Genomic DNA, 24,247 nt, shown 5'->3' with positions numbered 1-24,247 from the left:
GCCTTTGCGCCATGTACAAGCAGAGAAATAGCATGTGTCCCATTTGTTTACAATAAAAAAAAAGAAAAAAAAAGAATAAACTCTTCCAAAAGTATCAAAAAAAAAAAAAAAGAGTGAATACACTTTCTTCTCAGCAGCACAAGGAACTTTCTCTAAAATAGACTATATGATAAGCCACAAAGCAGCCCTGAGTTAATGCAAAAATAATAGAGATACTATCTTGTGTTCTATCAGATCATAATGGAATTAAATTAGAAATCAATGACAAAATAAAAAGAAATTACTCCAACACCTGGAGACTAAATTATATGATATCAAATGAAGCATGGATAACAGAAAACATCAGGAAAGAGATAAAAATATTCTTAGATGTAAATGAGAATGATGATACAACATATCAAAATCTCTAGAACACTATGAAAGAAGTACTAAACTGAAAATTCATTGCATGGAGCGCATTCAAGAGAATAATAAAAAGTCAACAACTAAATGACCTAATATTACATCTCAAAGCCCTAGAAAAAGAAGAACACAACAACACACAAAGTAGTAGAAGGCAGGAAATAATTAAAACCAGAGCTGAACTCAATGAAATTGAAACAAAAGAAACAATTCAAAAAATTGACAAAATAAAAAGATGGTTATTTGAAAAAGTAAACAAAATAGACCAACTTTTAGCCAAACTAACAGGAGAAGGAGAGAAAATTAAAATTACTAAAATTCATGATGGAGAAGGAAGTATCACAGCAGACACCACTGAGATACATAACATAATGAGAAGCTACTTTGAAAATCTATATTCCAACAAAATAGAAAATACCAAAGACATCGACAAATTTCTAGAGACATATGATCCTCGCAAACTGAACCAGAAGGACATACACAATTTAAATACATCAATATCAAGCAATGAAATAGAAGAAGCCATCAAAAGTCTACCAAGAAATGTCCATGACCAGATAGATTCTCAGTCAAGTTCTACAAGACCTTCAAAGAAGTACTCATTTCAATACTTCTCAAAGTATTCCAGGAAATAGAAAAGGAGGGAACCCTACCAAACTCATTCTATAAAGCTAATATCACCCTCATACCCAAACCAGACAAAGACATATCAAGGAAAGAAAATTTTAGACCAATATCCTTGATGAATATACATACAAAAATCCTTAACAAAATCCTGGCAAACCACATCCAAAAACATATTATGAAGATAGTGCAGCACGATTAAGTGGGGTTCATCCCAGGAATGCAAGGTTGCTTCAACATACATAAATCAATAAATGTAATCCATCATATCAATAGACTTATGGATAAGAATCATATGGTTATTTCAATTGATGCAGAACATGCATTTGACAAAATACAACACCCCTTCATGATCAAAACACTATAAAAAATAGGGATTGTAGGAACATACCTCAACATTGTACAGGCTATTTATGTTAAGCCCATAACCAACATCATTCTTAATGGAGAAAAACCGAAAGCATTCCCTTTAAAAAATGGAACTGGACAGGGATGCCCTCTTTCACCACTTCTATTCAACATCATTCTTGAAATACTAGCCAGAGCAATTAGACTAATGAAATTAAAGGAATACAAACAGGAAAAGAGGAACTCAAACTGTCACTCTTTGCTGATGACATGATGACATAGTTAGAGGATCCAAAAACCTCCACCAGAAAATTTCTAGACCTCATAAATAAATTCAGCAAAGTAGCAGGATATAAAATGAACATGCATAAATGTAAAGCATTTTTATTCACTAGCAATGGAACATTTGAAATGGAAATGAGGAAAACAACTCCATTCACAATAACCTCAAAAAAAAAAAAAAGAACTTCAAAAATCAATCTAACCAAAAAGAGGTGAAAGATCTCTACAATGAAACCTACAGAACATTGAAGAACAAAATTGAAGAAGACCTTAGAAGATGGAAAGATTTCCCATGTTCTTGGATAGGCAGAATTAATATTACCAAAATGGCCATACTCCCAAAGTTACTACAAAGATTTAACACAATTCCAATTAAAATCCCAATGACATTTCTTATAGAAATAGAAAAAGGAATCATGAAATTCATCTGAAAGAATGAGAGACCCAGAAAAGCCAAAGGAATCCTGGGGAGAAAAAGTAATGCAGGAGGTATCACAATACCAAACCTTAAGCTCTACTATACAGCAACATTAACAAAAACAGCATGGTATTGGCACTAAAATAGACAGGTAGACCAATGGTATAGGATAGAAGACATGGAGACAAACCCACATAAGTACACTTATCTAATACAAAGGTGCCAAAAATTTACAATGGAGAAAAGATAGCGTCTTGAACAAATGGTGCTGGCAAAACTGGAAATCCATATGCAGTAAAGTGAAATTAAACCCCTATCTCTCGCCCTGTACAAAACTCAACTCAAAATGGATCAAGGATCTAGGAATTAGGCCACAGACCCTTCACCAAATAGGAGAAAAAGTAGGCCCAAGTCTCCATCACAGTGGTTTATGACCAGACTTCTTTAATACTACCCCATAGCACAAGAAATAAATGCAAGAATAAATAAGTGGGACAGATTCAGATTAAAAAGTTTTTCTCAGCAAAGGAAACAATTAATAATGTGAAAAGAGAGCCTACAGAGTGGGAGAAAATCTTTTCCACACACACTTCAGAGACTGCACTCATCTCCAAAGTTCATCCATTTGTTTTCATCCCCTACACACGTCTATTCTCTTTACTTCCATGTGGCTACATGTTGCTTTTCACTGAATACCATCTGCATGAGCAGTTTACTGTACAGTTCTCTGTTGATCGAAAAAGTGTTCAGTCATTTTCTCATGTTTAATTCATTTGTGAGGTTATTTCTTTTTCTTTCAATATTCCTGCATGTGAATTCATTTTCTTTTGTGAGACTGCAGACATTTCCCCTGAGTAGGGCAGGCTTCTTGATACCCTGTTGCAATTTGATGGAGTAGACAAGGGTTTACCAGTCTCTTCCTTTGGGGTTTCTTTGTCATCTTCTATAAGAAAATCTATAGAACAGGGGACATGTTGGGCTTCCAGAGGTAAATCTTAGGTGTCCCCTCCTGGCCATTGAGGACTCAGCCCTCCTGTGGCTGCTTTTCAAAAGTCAAGGTCTGGCTCCCAACTTGGGAATGTTTAACCCTCTGCAAGTGGGTTTTCATTCTGAACTGTGGGTAAAGTGAGCTCCTTGCCTGAGATGTTTCAAGTGTTTGCTTTTCTTTCTTCCTAAATATCATCTATTTCTATATAATTAATTTTTCATGCATTTAAGTTTTGTATTTCCTTGTTGTCTTTTTATATTCTTGGCTCAAAATGAGTTGACACATTTAAAGTGTGAGCTAGTCTTGGCCATGTACCCCTGACCTTGTTCTAAGTGATGGATGCTTATTTTCCTCCCTTCTAGTCTGGCCTGACCTGGCCCCCACCTTCTCTGAGATCAGGGTTGGCTGACCTGGACACTGAGTTTGTAATTCCTCACACATCCTTGTGACTTTGTTCAGCCCAAAGATGTAGAAAGAGCCTCCTGAGAGGAGGAAGAAAACAGGACCTACTTGAGAAATGGCTTAAGTGCCTTAGTAGAAATGTCCCTTGATGGGGCAGGCCCCAAAGGTAGGAAATTCTGATGAAAGGGACTTTGCCAAGAACCTGTCCTTCTGCCCTCACTTATCCAGGAGTCTATCCATCCCCTGTCACTCATGGCCCCACAGTGTGCATGTGTGGGCTGGGGTGAGAGAGGGGTCTTGTGCAGCCCTGGCCAGTCAGCAGGCAGCTGGTGGGAGGGGGTGGCCTTCCACAGTCACAGGCCTTGATCTCTCACCCTGTGCAGCTCAGAATCCATCTCCAGGACTGTGTCTCCTCTGCTGTGTGAGGCCCCAGTGGCTCTGGCTGAGACTGTCTCCCTGTGAGCTGCAGGTGCTGTGAGATCCCCAGGAAGGATGTCTGGACTTTCCAGAAGGCAGGAAATGGTGAGTGGTGGGGCCAGGACTCTGGGGGAGGTGGGCTGGTTAGAACTGGCAGGAACCAGGGGTGGCTGGACTCTGGCCTCCCTCTGTCAGCTCCAGAGTTGGCCCACCCAGAGCTGAGTCAGATGCTGCTCCAGCTCAGCCCTGCTGCCTTCAGGTTTTGGTGTGGGCTGGTCCTGGGTGGTTCCCAGTGTGCTGCCTGGTCTGCAGCCACTTTGGCAGACCCTCTGTGCACAGCTGGACCCCTGCCTGAGACTCTGAGTGTGCAGTGAAGGCAGAGGGCCTCAAGGGCTCCTGACTGAAGTGTGGGCTCCTGTGTGGAGCATGCTGGTTGAGGGGTCCCTGTCCCTCCTCCTCCCCAGGAGCCACCTAGCTTTCCTAACCTAGCCCCTGATAGTGCTGTAAGTAATCCTTAAAATTCCAATTCTTTATTGACATTTTCAGACTTTGATTCCCCCTTCACTTTACAGCATTTCAACTCTTTGCTCCTCACACTGCATTACGTGGGCACAACATCAAAGATTTTTTTTTTTTTTTGTTTGTTTGTTTTTTTTTGTGAATTTGCCTTGTGGTGAAAACAGAGAGCAGTTGCCTGGAATGCCAGTGTTAAAACTATTTGTTCCTCTCTTCCTTTAATTTCCCAGGCACAGATGCCTCATCAGAATAACTTGTCCAAACATTTACTTTGGACATTTTGCAGGGTTCTATGTCCTCAGCCACTGTCCTTTCTTTGTGCTGCCACACGGTGACCACAGATTGCCCTATGTCCTTAAAAGTGCAAGCGATTTCAGGCCCTGGGTCAGTTCTTCCAAGCAGACAGCCTGAGGTTTGGGGTGCAGCTGCTTAGAGGAGCAGCTGGAGTTTGTGGGGCTGAGGAATCTCCTAGAACAGGCCTCATCTAGACAACTGCCTCCTTGGGTCATGGTCTTCCCCAAGCCCTGTGTCCATTCCATGGAGACAGGTGGGCAGCAGCCTGTGGATGCTGGTGCTGAGGTCAGGTCAGCAGTGATTCCTGCCCCTTGTATGTCTCACAGTTGTCAAGGAGCAAGAACTCTCCAGAGCATGAGAGCCACCCACCCCAGTGCAGTGCTGTGCAAACCTGAAAAGCCTCACAGATGGAGTCCTGGTGCAGGTCTCCTGGGAGGGTGGCCAGGGAGTATTTCAGTGAGCAGGACCAGGTGGGAGGAGGCCCAGCTGGCAGGGGCCTTCCCTGTCCCTGGAACCAAACATGTCTCTCCTCCCTCAGCACCAGTCCTTTCTGTTTTTCTCACTCTGAAATGATCTGCTCACTTCTTTGAGAACCAGATTTCCTGAAATGTGAAATGTGTTTATTCAGAACTTAGCAAGGCAAAATATTCCAAAAAGGTAAAAAGAAACAATTCAAAAAAATACCTAGTATTTTTTTTCCATTTGATAACAATTCTTATTACCTTTTTGATTCCTCTGAAATTGAGTAGAAAGTTTCTGAGACCTCCCATTTGTAAAATTTGATTTCAAATGGAGTTACATTGTTGTGTGTCACAATTTTAAGAACAGATCAGTCACCACTGAGAAGTCCCAATCTCCAGAGTCTTTATTAGCCAGCTGAATGACTGTCTCACACAATGCCCCAAAATGGTATTGGGAGAACAGCCCTGACCATAGGGCTGCAGGGGTTTTTATACCATAAGTTCATCAATCATAAGTGTCTGTTGCTGTGATTCAAAATTACAAACTAACATCATGGGATCTAAAATCATAAGCAACAGGGGAAGTGGGTCAAAACAACCTTGGTTGGATACAAGTTAAAGAATGGTTATTAACATCTAGACAATTGCTGTTGACATGGTACAGTGTCTAAGAAAAATAGGAATCAAAAAGAAGAATTTTACATGACATAAGATTGCCATTTTGTTGCCACACATGTTATGCTAAGCAACTGTTGATGGGTACAGAGGTGGGGCATTCACAGTGGGAGAAGCATTTCCTACATGACATGGAGTCTCAAGGTAAAATGGAGTCTGTTCAGTCATTGCCCACATAGTCTGGCCTGTAACATTTCCATGGAGTCAAATATATCAACCTGTCACATTCCCCACTGGTTTTATGTACATAATAAAATCATTGATTTATCCTCATTGTAGAGGTGATTGTAGTGAGTGTGTAATGCCATTAGCTTAACAGATTGGCTTTTTCTTTGACATGTATAAATAGTTTATTATGCAAGACCCAATTAAAAGCCTCAGTGTAACTAGGATGAGAGGTTCTGCCATCGAGGTTATTAGAATAGTTAACAAGGGGGACCAAGAGAACAGATTTTGATACCAATTTCTCTCAGGTTTTCAGCTTTCCTCCTGCTCCTTGAGCCTTTTTTCTAATCAATGATAAACTGTCACTTATGATACCTGAGGGTTAGTAGAGAAACATCAGGCCTCCCCTAAGGCCATACATAATCCTCCTTGTTTTAAAAACAGCAAATTTGGGGCTGGGGATATAGCTCAGTTGGTGGAGTGCTTGCCTCCCAAGAATAAGGCCCTGGGTTCAATCCCCAGCACTAAAAAAAAAAAAAAAAAAAGAAAAAAAGAAAGAAAGAAAGAAAGAAAGAAAGAAAGAAAGAAAAAATAGCAAATTTAATCCTTATAAAGCTACCTCAGCAAGTGAGTTAAGGGAATTTTTTAAGCAGCTCCCAGAGTTTTCTAATAGTTCAGATCTGTTTGTTGACTCCTGTAATGAGTGCAGTGGTCCCTGTAGCTGTGGAACCAGCTATACCTAATCCCACTAGGAGGGAAACTGGGACAGGGGCCACTTGTTTAGATCAGTGTGTTAGCTCCACATGTTCCTTTCCTCCCTCCCCATCACAATAGTACACTTGGGGAATGATGTGAACAGTAACCCAGAATTCAATCCCTTTTGGTAATCTCAAAAAGTTGAAGGGCCAGGCATCGAGCTACTCCTGACATACAAGCAAACTATGTTCCCTCAGGGGCCACAAGGTGGTTCTCATATGGGCCTGAGGAAGTCCCAAGTACCACAGTAGAGGTGTGAAGATCTTTGATTTATATTTTAAATTAGGTAAGGCATTGTAATGACCTTGCATGTTTTAAATCTATCTTTAGAGTATGGTTGGGGTCTTGAGGGCTGTCCATTTTTCTGTTGACTCAGATGTGATGAATCCATGTTGTGAGTAAGGTCCCCTCCATTTCAGCCCAGCATTAGTCATTTTTTTCTGGAACCATTTGATATAGACATAGTCTCCTGGCTGGAATGGGTGTTGGAAATTAGTGGCCCTTGTGGCTGGCTCTCTCATACCTTGAACCTGTTGGAGAGACTTAACAACAGGTTGGTATAGGAGCAGGTTATCTTGGTTAAGGATGGAGAAAGGGCTCTGGAAGTATTAACATTTTAATCTCTCAGAGGTTGTTTGTAAATTCTTGGACCCAAATCAGTCTCCATTCTGTGTTTTGACCCAATTACCTATCTACACTGACTGTAATTTTATTTCCCCTCTAGTTTTAGGAACTTCTTACTGCTGTAGGGAAGAGGGCCATGACTGCTTTTGCTGCTTTCAGCTGAGACAGGGTGACATGGGGTGGGGCAAGCAGTTTGGAGTCCCCTTATAGAAATTGGGTCTGTCTGGGGGTAAAAGTCTGGTTCTATGAAACAAACAAAAAGACATGTATGGAAATGAGATAATTCAAAATAAATATTGTAGCATCTGGAACATGCCAATGAATATCACAAAGATGAGGGAAATTAATAATTTCTTACCAACAGGTGGAAGAGCTGAGATGTTGTCCCCATAATGGCCTAACAAGGCTCGAGAGAATAAGGTCTTTATTTGTAAATCTGTAACACTGTCAGAATTGTCAGGAATGTAAACATTTAGTTAAGTTACCTAATGTCATCTGATTTTTGTAAAATATCTTTATTGGCAGGACCTCTGTTCAGTAGAGATCCCTTTATTTTTGTTACTTAGGGCTGGAGAATCATACTAGCAAACATTAATTAAGTCTACCTGTGTAGCAGATTAGGAAGATCTGTGGGCCTTAAACTACTAAAAACGTAACTCTGGCAGTTTCTCTTGATAGTTGTCAGGCATTTTTGTCTAAGAATCTTTTCTTTGTCACCTCCAGTCTTATTTGTGGGGAGGTGGGTAACACAAATGTACATTTTAAATTACATTAAAATAACTATTGTTTTGTTTTTAAAATGTCCAGGAATGACTGTTTTGGTTTTAACCATTTTCGTTAGGTGTTTAAGATCAAGCTGGTCAAATTGATCATGTTTCTATCTATTGTGGAGAGTTAACTTAGTTCCCTTGGGGTTTACTCTTGGGGAACTTGTGAGCAGCCTCTTAGCTCTGCTTGTGCCATCTGCACTAGGATGGGTCAAAGTATTGCTGACCATGTGGCTTCCCTTGGAAGTATCAGGGATGTGTTCCTTTTGCAATCACCCTTCTTTGCAGCATGTGCACTGATTGGCTTTCTTTTTGGGTCTCAGTAATTTCCCTGATGGAGAGGTCATGTGACCCAGAAGTATAAGGCTTTTCCCCTTGTTTACTGGGTTCAAGCTAACTCAGAGTGCAAGAGCCAAATATTGATTTTCTTGGTCCTTTTATCTTAATTTTAATTTTTAAGTCTTGCTCTTAAACATCCAGCAAACCAGTCTTATCAGTGTTAAGGTAAGAATATTGAGCTTTAACTTTAAAGTTTCATAACTTTATAGTTATTTTTATCCCTTTTATATATTATCTATTTATAGATGATGGCCTAATATATTTTTGTAAGGCACTAACAGATAGCTGTTAAAGTATACACTGCATTTCCTGCTTGAGATTACAGTAATTTTTACAATAAAACTCAATCCTTTAAATACAACTTTAAATGAGTGGAAGTTGAAGCCATTTGAACATGTAACCTTTAAACAGATCATGTTCTTATTATCTTTTTAAAAAATACCTTTAAATTTTTGTATCCCAGTGTAAAAAATTCTGTTACCACAAACTTTAGTTTGGAGAACAGCAGCTTGATAAAATATTTCTTTAAGGACTTGTATACCTGGAAGATATGAGCACATTTAATATACAAAGAACAGTAAAAGCATTATAATGACATAGATATTTTTATATTAACCAAGCTTAGCTTTTACAGAAAATTTAGACTTTGTAATGTAGTACAATATTCTAAAATAAAGTTGCTGTTTAACCACAGTTGTACAAACCCCAATTTTTAAGACTAGTTGCTCTAGAGAATAAAACTTAACACATACAGTGTTAAGAGTAAATTAATGTTTTAAGAATTATTTGTCATTTTAGCATATAGACTGAACTTTGACTTATATCAACACATTAATATTTGACTTTAGGGAAAAACCTTGAATAGTTTTAACTTGTGTTACTTGTATATATACATAAACCTTTTAAAATTTACCCTTAATTTATACTTATTTATCACTTAATGAGATCCTCTTGTTGTTTACTTAGATGTATTACAGCTTTATTTTATCACATAATAACTTTTTTTACCTAGAAATAATTTTTATTAAATATATTTTATACCTAGAATCTTGTCATTTTTTAATCTATTGACCCCTTTTCTAAATTTTATACTCTGAAACAACCCCTGTAAATTTCTGACTTAGATAAATTACTCTTTTTTAGTAAGATGAAATACTTTGTTATTTATAATAGAATTCTATTTGAAATGTAGTTGAAAGTTTTGGACCCTTTATATAGAATTATACCTGTTGAGACTTTTAGTAACCTTGCTTTCAGTGATGACATGGTAATTTTAAATCTCTTTTTATTTACTAATTTATGAAAACACCAATAAAGTTTTAATATGTTACCCTATGGAATTTAAGGAGTTAAGAGCACTCGATGTTATATTTAACAGTTAACATTTTAACTCTTTAAACCAATCAGATGTCTCTAACGAACACATCCATGATCAATCCCATACATGTCAAATCTAAATTACTTAATTTTTAAAAAAACAAGATATCAGTCAAGTGTATCCGACAACGTCAATCATTTCTTTCCTGTAGGGAAAAACATCCAGAAACAATGGATATTAGACATTTTATAGACATCAATATTTTGTCCATCATGTGACACCCTTGAGAAACTTGTTAATCACCTTTAAAAACATGTTTACTTTTATTTGTTTACCCAATTTAAATTGAACATTGTAAGTCATGGGAATTTAAGGTATATGGATCCATTTTTTTTTTTTTAATTTTAGTGTATGAGCTTATATGTCAATTTTGGTACCAAACATATGTAGACATGACAATACATGGGTGTACAAATACATAGACAGACAAAGGCCTTGTAGCTAATTTTTAAAAATCCATTAGATTGAGAGTTCACCCTTGTAAATTGGCCTCTGAATGAAACAGAACATTAGAAAGACTATAGTTGGATAAAACAGGTTTAATAAAAAATTAACCTAGGTACACCAGATTTAAATTATGAACTGAAAAAAGAATAGAATTTTAAAAGTCTTTCTGGCCTCCTCTTCTGTGGATCCACTCATCAGAGATGAGAAGTTAAGAGAATATAGACAAAGACTATGCCTCATCCCTCCCGAAGGAGTTTTCAGAAGAGACAGAAAGGAAGCTGCTTCCACTGGTCTCCTGGGAGAGGCCCCTCAGTTGGAGTCTTATTCTAAACTGGTTTTTCTGGTCTCTTGGTTAGCAGCCCCCAAAATTTTAACCTGGCATTTTGGTGGACCAACTCCAATAGTTGGAAATTCCTGTTGGCATTTCAATGTAAGCTTTGGTGAACATGGTTAAAAACCTTGTTAACAATATTTTTTTCCAAATTTGAATATAAGACATTTGGTCAGGTTGTCCAGGCCACTCAAAGAGAATTTGTTGAACTCTGTAGGCATTAGGGTCTCTTGAAAGTTGCCCCTTCTCTCTCACAGAATTTAGAGAAAGAAAAGATGTCATAGTGGATCCCATAGTCAGCAGCCCTTCTCTGGAATTTCTGGAAATTGGTCAGTATGCATTGAAAGGGGTACATGATGAACATGAGGGAGACTGACCCATGTCCACACTCAAGGGCAACAAACACAGAACTGGTAAGACATGAAGGACAATGACATGGCCATTACTAATTCCTGACCTGAGGGCCTGGGCAACATCTTGCCACAATCCTGGACTTGGGAAATAATGCTGTGTCCAGCCTTCCTTAGAGTCCCACAAGTGGATCCACCAGAAACAGACTCACCAGTGTCCCCTGGGGGCACAGAAACCAGTCACTCTTAGAGAACTGAGTTCAGTCCTGGGATGGAACTCCACAGATGGTGGCAGCCTCGGACTGAGGAACCTCTCTCAGAGGCCTTCCCATAGGAACAATGGCTCTTGTAGCCTCTTCCCCCCCCCACACACACACAAAAAAAACTAGTTTTCAGTTCAGTGGCGAGAGGTGGTTATCCACCGGGCATCAAGGATCTCACTGGGGCCTCCAAATGTTGTGTGATGCAATTTTAAGAACAGACTGATCACCACTGAGAAGTCCAAATCTGAGAGTCTTTACTAGCTGGCTATTGAGAGAAGAGCCTGTCGGTAGGGTTGCAGGGCTTTTGCACCATAAATCAGTACATCAGTCATAAGTGTCTGTTGCTGTGATTCAAAACTACAAATTGATACCATGAGATCTAAAATAATAAGCAGAAGGTGAAGAGGGTCAAAACAACCTTGGTTTGGTACAAGTTAAAGAATGGTTATTAACATCTAGACAATTGCTGTTGACATGGTACAGTGTCTAAGAAAAATAGGAATCAAAAAGAAGAATTTTACATGACATAAGATTGCCATTTTGTTGCCACACATGTTATGCTAAGCAACTGTTGATGGGTACAGAGGTGGGGCATTCACATGGTAAAAGCATTTCCCACATGATATGGAGTCTCAGAATAAAATAGAGTCTGCGTAGTCATTTCTCATATAGACTAGCCTCTAATGTTTCCATGGAGTCAAATATGTCAACCCATCACACCATGTGCTAAATTCCAGAATGCTCCTCGTGAAAAGAATTAGCAAAATCATTTTTGCAGTAAATGATTACGTACCCACAACAGGTATGATAGGTAAGTTTGGACTCCAAGGATTGATAAGAATATTGTTTCTTTTGTATAATAAAGAACAGTGGATAACTCTGTTTTGCTTCCATTTCTTGAACATGGAAGATTAACATTAAATTTTATGGGACAAACATGGCATTTGCTACAAATTTCAAAATATGGTCAGTTGTTTCTCAGTTAATTTAGTATCATGGGAATTGTTATTAGATGACAACTCATCTGAACAGAAGAGGTTTTCATCAGATTATTAATAATTCATAAGCATCTTTCAGTATCTTTTATTATTCCAGTTCCCTCCATGATTCTCCCTCCTAATGCCATCTCACTGGGAGTTCACTTTATGCCTTGTGAATTTTGAGGTTTATGTAGACCTTCAGTCTGAAATACTACCTGACAGTGTTCTCTAACAAGCTTTTGGAGACTCCTGGACATTTTGCCTACTGTTAGATATTTGTCTACTATTTCCACTCTTAGAAGTAGTTTTCTGAAGTTCCTTAACAAAACAGTCCTGGTCTTGAATTTAACAGAATTTAAGAAATGAAGCAGAGGAACAATCAAGATGCTTCCCCCCAATTTGATCAAACTGCATGCAATTCATTTCTCCTCTTTTCATTGCTGATTATTTCCCATTTAGGCAGGGTGCTAAATCCAGCCATCTGTGGTCCAGTCAGGTTCCCTGGCTTGGCTGCCAGAAACTGTTGACATCACAGCATATCATACAGGCTATGCCTGAAGGAATGAATTGGATGTGATACCTTCTTCCCTTTAGAGGAGATTAAGGAGAGTTTTCTTTTCCTCCTTAGTGTGGTGCAGAATCCACCAGGACACCACTGGGCCATGCCTTTCCTTTGTTGATGGTTATTATCACTTCATGAGCCTGTTCACATTGTGTGTTCCTCCTTGTGTGTGAGTTGTGCTTGATTGTCTCCAGGAGTTGGTCCAGTTCATCTGGGTTCTTAAATTGTAGTCAGACACTTATCATAACATTCCTGTAGTGTTCCATCAATAATGGTGTCGTTCCTTTGTACTAAGTTTTGTGCCTTTTTTCTTAACTGAGCTGTGGTGTATCTGTTACAAGCATGTCCATGAAGAACCTGTTTTGGGGTTTTTTTGTTTTGTTTTCTTTTGTTTTGCAGTGTTGGGAACTGACCCAGGGCCTTGTTCTTGTAAGGCAAGCACTCTACCAACTGAGCTATATCCCCAGCCCCATGAAGAACCTGCTTTTGATTTTTATTCTCTATTGATTTTCTGATCACAGTTTCATTGATGTCTTTAATTCTATGGCAGTGTCAGGTGTAGGTTCTCCTTGAATAATTTTGGAGAGAGTAGTTTAGGTGTTCAGTGTACTCAGTGGGTCTCTTAGCTGTGTTGAGCTAGAGTTTTGACTTTGTTCTTTGAGGAAATATCTGGAAAGAAAACAGAAGCAACAGCGAGAGCTCAGCTATAGACTTTGGGGGTAGTTGTGCTGGGGTTGCTGCTTTAACACATGGTCCTGTTGTTTGAAACTTTGCTTCATCCTATCCTCTGCAGAACTGAGCCTGGAGAGCAGCCAGTGCTGAGCATGCAACTGTTGGTCCTCTCCAAAGGGCTTTCTCCTGGTTTTCCTGGGGTTTCTCAGTTCTCTGGTACACCTGGGTGCTCATGAATATTCATTTCTCCTTTTAATGTCTAGTAGGGATTGAATCCAGGGGTGCTCATGACTGAGGTATATCCCCAGGGCTTATTATTATTATTATTACTATTATTTTTTCAGTTTTCTATTATGAGCCAGGTTCTTGCTATGTGGCCCAAGGTAGACTCCAACATGCAGTCCTTTCACGTCAGCCTTCTAAATCCTTACTATTTGAGTCATGTACCACTGTGCCCAACTGAATTCTCTGATTTTTTTTTTAATTAAAGGAATTGATCCTGGCAGTGCTTAATCAGTAAGCCACATCCCAAGCTGTTTTACTTTTTAGGGACAGGTACTTGCTATGTTGCTTAGGGCATCGTTAAATTCTAAGGCTGGCTTTGAACTTGTGATTCTTGTATATCAGCTTTCCACATCACTGAGAGTAGAGCTGTGCACCACCATGCTCAGTCCAAATATTCCCATTTCTGAGAGTAATTTTTATTGTATCTTTTTTCTCGCACTTCACATTGTGAATTTTATTTTATTTTATTTTATTTTTTTTGTCTAAACACCTAGGCAGATACAGTGTTTTCTTTTCTTAGAATATATTTAAGCATTTCCTACTATTTTCTACACCAGTTGTCTTCTGACTTAGGCAAAGTAGTGAGAGGCTTTTTATAGATTTTCTGGTAGCACTGAATTGACTGTGAAGTGCAGTAATTCACAGGTAGGTCTTTCCCTGTTCCTTCTGGTGCCATGACCAAGTCTGATATTGGACTTGTGGTCTGTATTTTCTTGTACAAATTGTTGAGTTTTATTCTTCCTTCAGGACTTTTGTCCTCAGGGATTTCATGAAAGCATATACTGTGAGGTCAGGGTCTTCCTTTAAAAGTATTTCCTAGTTTTTTTTGTAAGACCTCATGGATAATTTCTAAATATTTTTTACATGGTTTTCCCCTTCTGTTCCACATCCAGGGCATTTTCCATTTCTGTTGTGCATTTATTCATCAGAGTGCCCTGGCTCTCTGATGTCCTGTGTATTGCAGGCTTCTCCTCCACTTATTTTTATTTTTTAATTCCCCTAATTTTAGTATATTTGAATTTCTTAGTCTTCACTATTGTTTACTGTTATTATGTAAAAATGCTTTTCTATTCCTCTAGAAAAAGTTCTCTGCAAACTTATGAAACTGTTTTGGTTTTGTATTTCACATCAGACTCTATAGTGAATTAATACTAGTCTCTGGAATTGAGGGACATTATGCATTTTTTAATTAGATGCCAATTTGTCTTGACACATTTCTTAAATTGCATGTGGATCTTTCCACTTCTCTATAATACCTTTTATGCCATTATTCAACTTTCCATATAAATTTTAAGCTTCTGAAATTTTTCTTTTCTCTTGGTGTATCTCTTTGTTTATCTCCCTGCCTATACTATGCTTATAATATAATTTCAGGGTTCTTTATTTGAAGTAAGGTGTCACTTAAGCATTCTCAAAATGTATTTTTAGACTGCTTTACCATTACACAAACCCCACAGTGTACTTACACAGTCCTGGAAGGAATAGCCTATTACATGCATAGGCTCTGTGCTATTGGTGCTTCTTAGGCTACAGCCCTGCCCAGCATTTTACTTTACAAGATACCAAAGGTGGCCATGCATTCAGTTGGTTTGTACAGCTATCTCTACAAACACAATAGTAATTCCTTTACTTCTGATAACTATGTGTATGTAGCCCATTATTAACCAAAAATGTCTTTGACCAAAACATTGCTATGTGGCACATGACTATATATTATGTAAGCCAGCAGTCTGCTGCTGTCTAGAACATATGGATAGGTGTTACACATTTCTTATTATTGGGCTGGGACAGGTACTTTCTGTTGATGACCAGGAGTTCTGTTTGTATAATGTCAGAAAAGGTATTTGACACTTTTCCCATTGTATGTTGATATTAATTGGAAGATGTTATCAAATTGTTTATTGATAATTGTTCTTGATTATTAGTTGATTAAATTTGATCTGGACTGAAGCACCTACAAATTCTACTTGTTGTCTTGGTGTAGTCACACAGGATGAGCTCAGTCCCCATTTACCACATTGTGACCACATGAATGAAATGTGTACTATGGAAATGCTTAGACTTTGCACAGAGGGTTCTTTTTTATTGAGGGGTGGGGACTTTGATCCTTGAAGTTCTAATATTAGAGTAGGACAAAATACTAAGATTTCTGAAAAAGAGCAAGCATTCAGTGAGTACCATGTTTACCTACACTTTTAAGCACTATGACTCAGCGTAATAGTTTGTTGTGATCCCTTCCAATCCTTAGCTTCCCTACCAGCTAAAATATGACTTTGTCATTAGGCATTTCTAAGGATAGGTACTGTCAGGAGGACTAATATTAGCTATCATCTGCACATGAGGTAGTAGGACTTCATTATTAACCTGTATTAGATAAGTACCCTACAGAGACCTTAGGAGTGTTGTAGAAGCATACCTTAATCCCTGGACTCAACAATGAGAAGGGTGTTTTTACTCTGCTTATGCTTTTCTGGATAGTTCATTTATTTTATTGGAATGAGCCTGTTTGAAGAACTGGGTGCAGACAGAGAGTACAGATTTTGATGACCAAATCATGGACTAAATATTTGGAGATCATAGAAACATGAGAATATCTCACATGTTGAGAATACTGTCGTTGTGTTTTTAGTCCTCTTCTGGCATGCAATACATTTTTGTGGGATTTTTTAGAATTCACTGGTCTTTGAGGATGTGACTGTGAGCTTCACCAAGTCCTTAAAACCTGGCTTCTATTGGTAAGGTTAATGTTTCATTCATAATCAAAGACAATGCATCTATGAGCGTTTTTTCTTTACATGAATTCAAAATATGGAAAAGGAGTATTTTAGGAATAAATTGGGCCTAATGTCATTGCACTATGACACCAGAATTAGTTTTTTTTTTCTTTTTTCATCTTTTTGTTGAATGTGTCATCTTTATTCAATTTACACACACAAATGCATACAAATGCACACATGCAGTTTTTTCTCTTTTACATATATAGGTTCAAACTTACAGTATTTTGTAACTTGCTTTTCCCTTTCAACAATCATGTTTTATATTAAATATTCTTATACTATATGATTTTAATGATTCCATAGTAAACTGCTTTGTAGTGGTATTATAATACTATTTGGCCAGTTACCTATTGGTCCATTTGGGTTTCCAATTTATTATTCTATAAATATGCTGCACTAAATATTCTGGTAGCTGACTCATGTACAACTATAATTACTTTTTTTTTCTTTTGAAGATTCAAGATATTTTATTAACAGCTACTACAGACAGTAAGATAGCACAATTAAATTAAAGTATAAAAATCAACATACAAAAATCAGTAGTTTACATATATTCAAACAATCTTTTGGAAGGTTTAATGGAAGAAAATATACTGCAGTTTACTGGTGACAAATTTTGCTCCCTCTAATGTCAAAGTTTGAACACTAGAGAAGCATGCCAGGACAAGCATATTAAGTACGTTTTATTTAAAGGAATAATACAGACTTCCTTGGGAGGGAGAAGAGGCCCATGGCTGATATTCTAAAGTCCCAAGAAGTGAGTGCACCCTACATCTTTTATAGGTAAAGGTCTCTTTTGTTCTTCAGTTCTCTCCCCGCTTATTTCTCCTTCCTGCCTATGAGACTAGGCCTGGTTTTGCAGGTGAGATGCATAAAGTGAGAAGCAAATGGGCAGGGGGAGGGCCAAAGTGATTCAGCCAGGCAAAGGCCTGGAGGGCATTAATTAGCAGCTCCTTGCAGTCCTTGATAAGGGCAGGTAAATTTGGTGATCAATGGGCTCTGGAGATCCTTGACATTCCATTCTCCCAGGTGCAGTCTCCAACTTCCAGAGGCAGATGGCTCTCATGGCTCCATTTCCTCAAATTGACCTGATCCCCTATTTCTACACTAACTGCCTGTCCCCAATTCTGACTTCAAAAAGATTTTATATGTAACAGTAACAAAAAAATATTCATATGTTTGTCAATAAAAATGTGAGACTTATTCAAAATATAATAAAATGCAAAGAAATAGACTTTCTACAAATAAAAGGACCCTATAAATGTATAAATTGATTTGTAACTGTAACTAGATCTCAATGAAAACTTAAGCTATATAAACATAACTTTTAAGCTGTATCACCTGATGCTAAATTTAGTGAAAAAAGCATAGAAGTGGGACCAGCACTAAACACATTAAGACATTTTAAAAAGCCTAAATAATTTAAGAGTATCATACTGGTCTATTAGCAAAACAGAATATCCAGAATTAAGTATGCTAAGATACATATAAAAATTGAATGTATGAAGAGCACATCATCTCCAATTACTGGGAAAAAGAAGTAGTCAATAAATGTTATAGGGATAAGTAAAACAATATCCCTGCCTTACCTCATACACCATGATAATTTCCATATGTACTAAAGATATTTTTTAACTAACACATCCATTAAATAATAATAAGAAAACTTGAAAATTTTTTCTTAACAAATCTGGAGTTTGTAAGATCTATCTAAACTTTCATGACTTAAAATCCTGAAGTCATAATTTATTTCACTCGTACTTTTTGTTACATAAAAATCAATTTTTTTATGGAAAGAAGCATCATGAACAAACTTTTAAAAAAGACAACTAAGGGAGATATTTACAGCTCATATCACAAAGAGCTGTCCTTCCTAACATGTAAATTGGCAAAATAATAACCATTGGAAATATAGAAAAAGGAAATAAAATTTGCTATTAGTAAACACAAATGTCTGAGGTTGTCTTCCAGGTGTTACAAGAATCAACAACTGGGATAGATTCAAACTAAAAAGCTTTCTCTCAGCAAAGGAAACTATCAGTAATGTGAAGAGAGAGCCTACAGAGTGGGAGAATATCTTTGCCACTCATACTTCAGATAGAGCTCTAATTTCCAGAATATATAAAGAACTCAAAAAACTCTAAACTAAGAATATAAATAATCCAATCAACTAATGGCCTAAGGAAATGAACAGACACTTCCCAGAAGAAGATGTACACGCAATCAACAGATATATGAAAAAATGTTCAACATCTCTAGTAATAAGGGAAATGCAAATCAAAACCACCCTAAGATTCCATCTCACCCCAATTAGAATGGCGATTATCAAGAACACAAGCAACAATAGGTGTTGGCGAGGATGTGGGGAAATAGGTACACTCATACATTGCTGGTGGGGTTGCAAATTAGTGCAGCCACTCTGGAAAGCAGTATGGAGATTCCTCAGAAAGCTTGGAATGGAACCACCATTTGACTCAGCTGTCCCACTCCTTGGCCTATACCCAAAGGATTTAAAATCAGCATACTACAGAGATACAGCCACATCAATGTTCATTGCTGCTCAATTCACCATAGCCAGATTGTGGAACCAACCTAGATGTCCCTCAGTTGATGAATGGATAAAGAAACTGTGGCATATATATACAATGGAATATTACTCAGCCATAAAGAATGATAAAATTACGGCATTTGCAGGCAATTGGATGAAATTGGAGAATATCATGCTAAGTGAGATAAGCCAATCTCAAAAAACTAAAGGACGAATGATCTCACTGATAAGCGATGAGGACATATAATGGGGGGTGGGAGGGGTTAGCGTTAGGGTTAGGGTTAGGTTTAGGGTTAGGGTTAAGGAGGGTGGTAAGAATGGCGGAAGGAAGGACTGTATAGAGGGAAAAGAGGGGTGGGAGGGGTGGGGGGAGGGAAAAATAACAGAATGAGTCAACATTACCCTATGTAAATTTATGATTACAAAAATGGTATGCCTTGACTCCATGTACAGAGAAACAACATGTATCCCATTTGTTTACATAAAAAAAACACTATAGTTAACTTCACTCATTAAAAAAGAAATGTAAATTAAAACTGCAGATAAAAGACCATTTTCTCTCTCTTCATTGGCAAAAAATCTATGTTAGCTAACATACTCTATTGATAGGACTCTGAAGGGGAAAGAATTATCTTATGCATTCTGTCAGAGGTGTGTTTAAAGTCACCCAGGATTATTGTGTTGTGGTCTATTTGATTCCTGAAATTGAGAAGGAATTTTTTTTTTTTTTTGGATGAACATAGATGCACCATTGTTAGGGGCATAAATATTTACAATTGTTATGTCTTCCTGGTTTATGGTTCCCTTAAGCAGTATGAAATGTCCTTCTTTATCCCTTCTGACTAACTTTTACTTGAAGTCCACTTTATCTCATATAAGGATGGAAACCCCCACTTTTTTACTGAGTCCATGTATGTGGTATGCTTTTTCCTATCCTTTCACCTTTAATCTTTTTCTCTGAGATGAGTCTCTTGAAGGCAGCATATTGTTGGGTCTTTCTTTTTAATCCAGTCTGCCAGTCTGTGTCTTTTGATTGATGAGTTTAGGTCATTAACATTCAGGGTTATTATTGTGATATGATTTGTATTTCCAGTCATTTGGGCTTATTTTTGGTTTTTAACTTGACTTGGTTTCTCCTTTGACTTTTCCTTTAGGGTAGTTCCTCCCTTTGCTGACTTACATTGTTGTTTTTCATTTCCTCCTTCTGGAATATTTTGCTGAGAACATTCTGTAGAGCAGGCTTTCTACTTGTAAATTCTTTTAACTCTTGTTTATCATGGAAGGATTTTATTTCATCTTCAAATCTGAAGATTAGTTTTGCTGGGTATAGGATTCTTGGTTGGCAACCATGTTCTTTCAGAGCTTGAAATATGTTGTTCCAGGTCCAGCTTTTAGGGTCTGGGCTGAGAAATCTGCTGATATCCACATTGGTTTCCCCCTATGTAATCTGATGCTTTTCTCTCACAACCCTTAAAATCCTATCTTTATTTTGTATGTTAGGCATTTTCATTATAATGTGCCTTGGTGTGAATCTGTTGTAATTTTGTGCATTTGGTGTTCTGAAAGCCTCTTGTATTTGATTTTCCATTTCATTCTTCAGGTTTGGGAAATTCTCTGATAGTATTTCATTGAATAGATTGTTCATTCCTTTGGTTTGTATCTCTGTGCCTTCCTCAATCCCAATAATTCTTAAATTTGGTCTTTTCATGATATTCCATAGTTCTTGGAGGTTCTATTCATGATTTCTTACCGTCTTCTCTGTTTGGTCAACTTTATTTTCAGGATTAAATATTTTGTCTTTATTGTCTGAAATTCTGTTTTCCAAGTGATCTAGTCTTTTGGTGATGCTTTTCATTGAGATTTTTATTTGGTTTATTGTTTTTTTCATTTCAAGGATTTATTTATTTTTTGTTTGATTTTGGGGTTTTTTTCTTGAGAATCTCTCTTTGTTGAAATGATCCTTTGCTTCCTGCAGTTGGTCCTTCAACTGTTTATTGGAGTGATCATTCATTGCCTGCAATTGCTCTCTTATCTCATCCTTTTCTTCATGAATCATTCTAATTATGTATATTCTGAACTCCTTTTCTGACATTTCTTCTACTGTGCTGTCACTGGATTGTATTAATAATTGTTTGGAACACTTTCTTCCCTTGTTTTTTTCATGTTCTTCATGTATCTTCCCCTCTAGCAGTGCAGATCTGGGTATTGCAGTTTCCCTCCTATAGGCTTATATTGACCCTGTAGGTTTCCAAAACCTCTTCTTTAAGGGGGAGATCAATATTAGCAGCACCCTGTACAGACAGTATGTAGTCCTAAACCAAATAGCCCCTGTGAAGATGTTTACAATATTGCCATAATATACAGGATGAGTTCAATTATTATCTACAGTATAACATAGATTTGCAATGAGGTCTACAGTTTCTAATGGTGGACAGAGAGGATAGGGAGGGATGTCGGATTTAACTGTTAATGCGATAAGGAAAGAGTACATAGAAGTAGACCATAGGAAGTGTGATCATGGAATCAAAAGAAGTTGGTTGTTAGCATGAGAAAAGGGAGAAAAAGACTCTGAGGAAACAGGTAAACAAAAGGAAAATAGAGCAAGAAAAATAAAGAAATAAACTTAAAATTTTTCAAAAAAGAGAAAAAAAATCTCCACTATAACAGTCAAATAGTATTCAAATCACCCAGTCTTCAGTAGCCTGATGCATAATGGTACCTGACAATGAACCTCTAGTCTCCAACAGGGGTCTGAGGATGGGATTGATCCCACCTAATGATGGCAGCTTCCACTTCCAGCGTAATCCAAGATAGCTGCACTGGCTTCCAAACATGTTGGCAAATGGGGAGCTGCAATGTGGGGCATGGGAACTGAGTCCATGTGGGGTACAGTCAGTCATGCTGGAGGGTCCTGGAGGCAGGGTGTGGTCATTTGGGCCAGGCTTCCTGCAGGTGCAGGCTGTTGTACCAAAATGTTTTAGCAATAATATGTAACCAAACCTGCAGGTACTGTGGCTGTGGATTTTCAGGCAAAAGAAGGCAGCTGGTGATCTGCTGGTGGTCTTCGGGCAGTCTGCAGTCTACTGGAAAACAATTGGCAGGTGGACCTCAGGCGGTGAGTGATGGGTAGGTTAAAGGCAGGTGATGGACAGGCAAGAGGCAGGCAAACAGGCAAATGGTGGATGATAGACAATGAGTCATCTGCACTCATAAAATAGTCAATATGCTGGCAGACTGCAGGTGATTAAGGTGGACAAATGGGGTAAACAGCAGGGGATCGATGAGGAGCAAAGACTGCCTCACAGACAGATTTTCCTCTGGCTTGGAACCCGAGTTACAAAGTTACAGAATACAAGGAATGCAGCCTCTCTCTAGTCCACCATTTTGGATCTCTTTCATCTTTTTTTTTTTATTGGTGCTTTATACTTTTATAACCTCATGGTGAAGAGAAACCCTATGAATGTAACCCATGAGCTAAAGCCTTCACTAGGTCTAATTACCTTCAAATACATTTTTAAAATCTCATAGGAGAGATCCTATGAATGTATACAATGTGGTAAAGCCCTTACTAGTTCTTCTTTTCTTCATATACACGATTAAAGTCATACTAGAGTGAAGTTCTATGAAAGTAAATAATGTGGGATACCCTTCAGTTCAAATCATTTGACAACATGAACAAAGTCATACTGCTATGAGTACTATGAATATAAACAATATGGGAAAGGCCTTAGTGTTTTGTTCCATTAGATAACATGGGTTAACTCATACTGGTGAGAAACCTTATCAGGGTAAACAATGTGGGGAAGTCTTAACTAGTTCTAGTCTCCTTCACAGACATGAAGGAGAGCATAATGGAGAGAAGCCCTAAGTATATGAACAATGTGTTAAAACCTTTACTTGGTCCACTTTCTTTGGACTACATAAATTAACTCAAACTAGGGAGAGGACCAATGAGTATAAACAGCTTGGTATTATCCTCATGAGGTCCTATTATAAGGTCACCACCCCCAGGTGACAACATGGCGCTGGCCAAGCTTCTCTTCCTGACTTTACCCTCATAACTTCTTCCCTGCAGCAAATCAGTCCTTGCCACCCCATCCCAGGACCTCGGAAATAGGTCCCTGTCCAATCAACTGCCACCCTGCCTCTCTCCCTGAACTATTAGCTCTTCCCCAGCCTTATAAAAGAGCATGTATTTTCAGAATAAAGTGGAACTTCTCCCATGATTTGCTTTGGACTGTGGCTCCATGCGCTTCTTTCATTGGTGCCAAAACCCAGGAGGGGAATCCCTCATCAATTGAGGACTCCCTCCATCCACCCAGCCAAAGTTTCTCACCCTCATCCGCCTTCTCAAGCACTGGCTACCCTGCAACCATCACTGGCCAACTGTTAGGTGAGTTACCCTTTCATAGGCGACCACCCTTAATCAGACTTACCACAGGACTTTGGCCGTGATTGTCAGGCAAACCCCAATGTCTGGTTATATGGGGGAGATCGCACCCCACCTCAGCCTTCACGACCATGGTGGACTCCTAGGTGCCTCTTTCCTCCCTCAGTCAGGCAGGAGGGAACAACAGACCCCTTCCTCTTCTCTCCATCTTTCTCTCCTCTCCTCTTCCACGCCGACTGGCAAAAGCCTAGCGCTAGTTACTCCGTGACCTCCAGCATTTCACCCCGGCAGGGAAAATCTCGGGTGATGACCTGACTTTTCCCTTGCCCCCGACTCTATCGAGTCCCGTGAATGGTTTTGCTCATTGGGGAGGCCTGAACGAGTCATCCATTCACTTCCCCTGGTCCGGAGATCGATCTCTCTCTCCCTCCCCTCCTCTGCCTCTCATCTCCCTCACTTCCTCTCCGCTGTAAACAATGGGGGCCTCTTCTTCCCTCCCAAACGACTCTCCCTTAAAATGCCTACTCTAACTTGGCTCATCTCTCACTTGCTCCAGATAATAAACCTAAAACCCTCATTAAATTTTGCACCCAAGATTGGCCTTCGTACCTATTAGACAATCTTAGTTGGTGGCCTCCTGAAGGCTCCCTTGACCCCCAAATTTTCCGGGATCTTTTCAATTACTGCCAGCACTCGAAAAAGTGGAAGGAGATCCCCTTCCCCTACGTTGAAGACTTTACCCTCCTCCATTCTCACCCCAATCTCTATTCTTCCTGCAGACCTCAT

General features: G+C 38.5%; 1 protein-coding gene across 8 annotated transcripts in view; it reads left to right on the top strand.

Moving 5' to 3' along the window:
- Nucleotides 1–24,247, top strand: part of LOC306663249 (zinc finger protein 124-like) — a 368,872-nt gene that overhangs the window by 108,280 nt on the left and 236,345 nt on the right. Inside the window, exons 5-6 of one of the 8 annotated variants that reach the window (XR_013764408.1) lie at nt 3,848–3,986; nt 22,078–23,366. The exons of 5 other annotated variants lie outside the window; for them this stretch is intronic. Coding sequence is in view for 1 of the 3 variants with exons in the window: in XM_079143682.1 (XP_078999808.1) it covers nt 3,848–3,942 (95 nt within the window). In the remaining 2 variants the exon portion in view is untranslated. Of the gene's footprint in view, nt 1–3,073; nt 3,987–22,077; nt 23,367–24,247 lie in introns of those variants that run through there. 2 more of the 8 variants (XR_013764409.1, XM_079143682.1) reach the window with 2 other exon arrangements.

This window comes from Sciurus vulgaris (assembly GCF_902686455.1).
Source record: "Sciurus vulgaris genome assembly, chromosome: 6".
NCBI classification, from domain to species: domain Eukaryota; kingdom Metazoa; phylum Chordata; class Mammalia; order Rodentia; family Sciuridae; genus Sciurus; species Sciurus vulgaris.
This window is presented reverse-complemented; position numbering and strand designations above follow the sequence as displayed.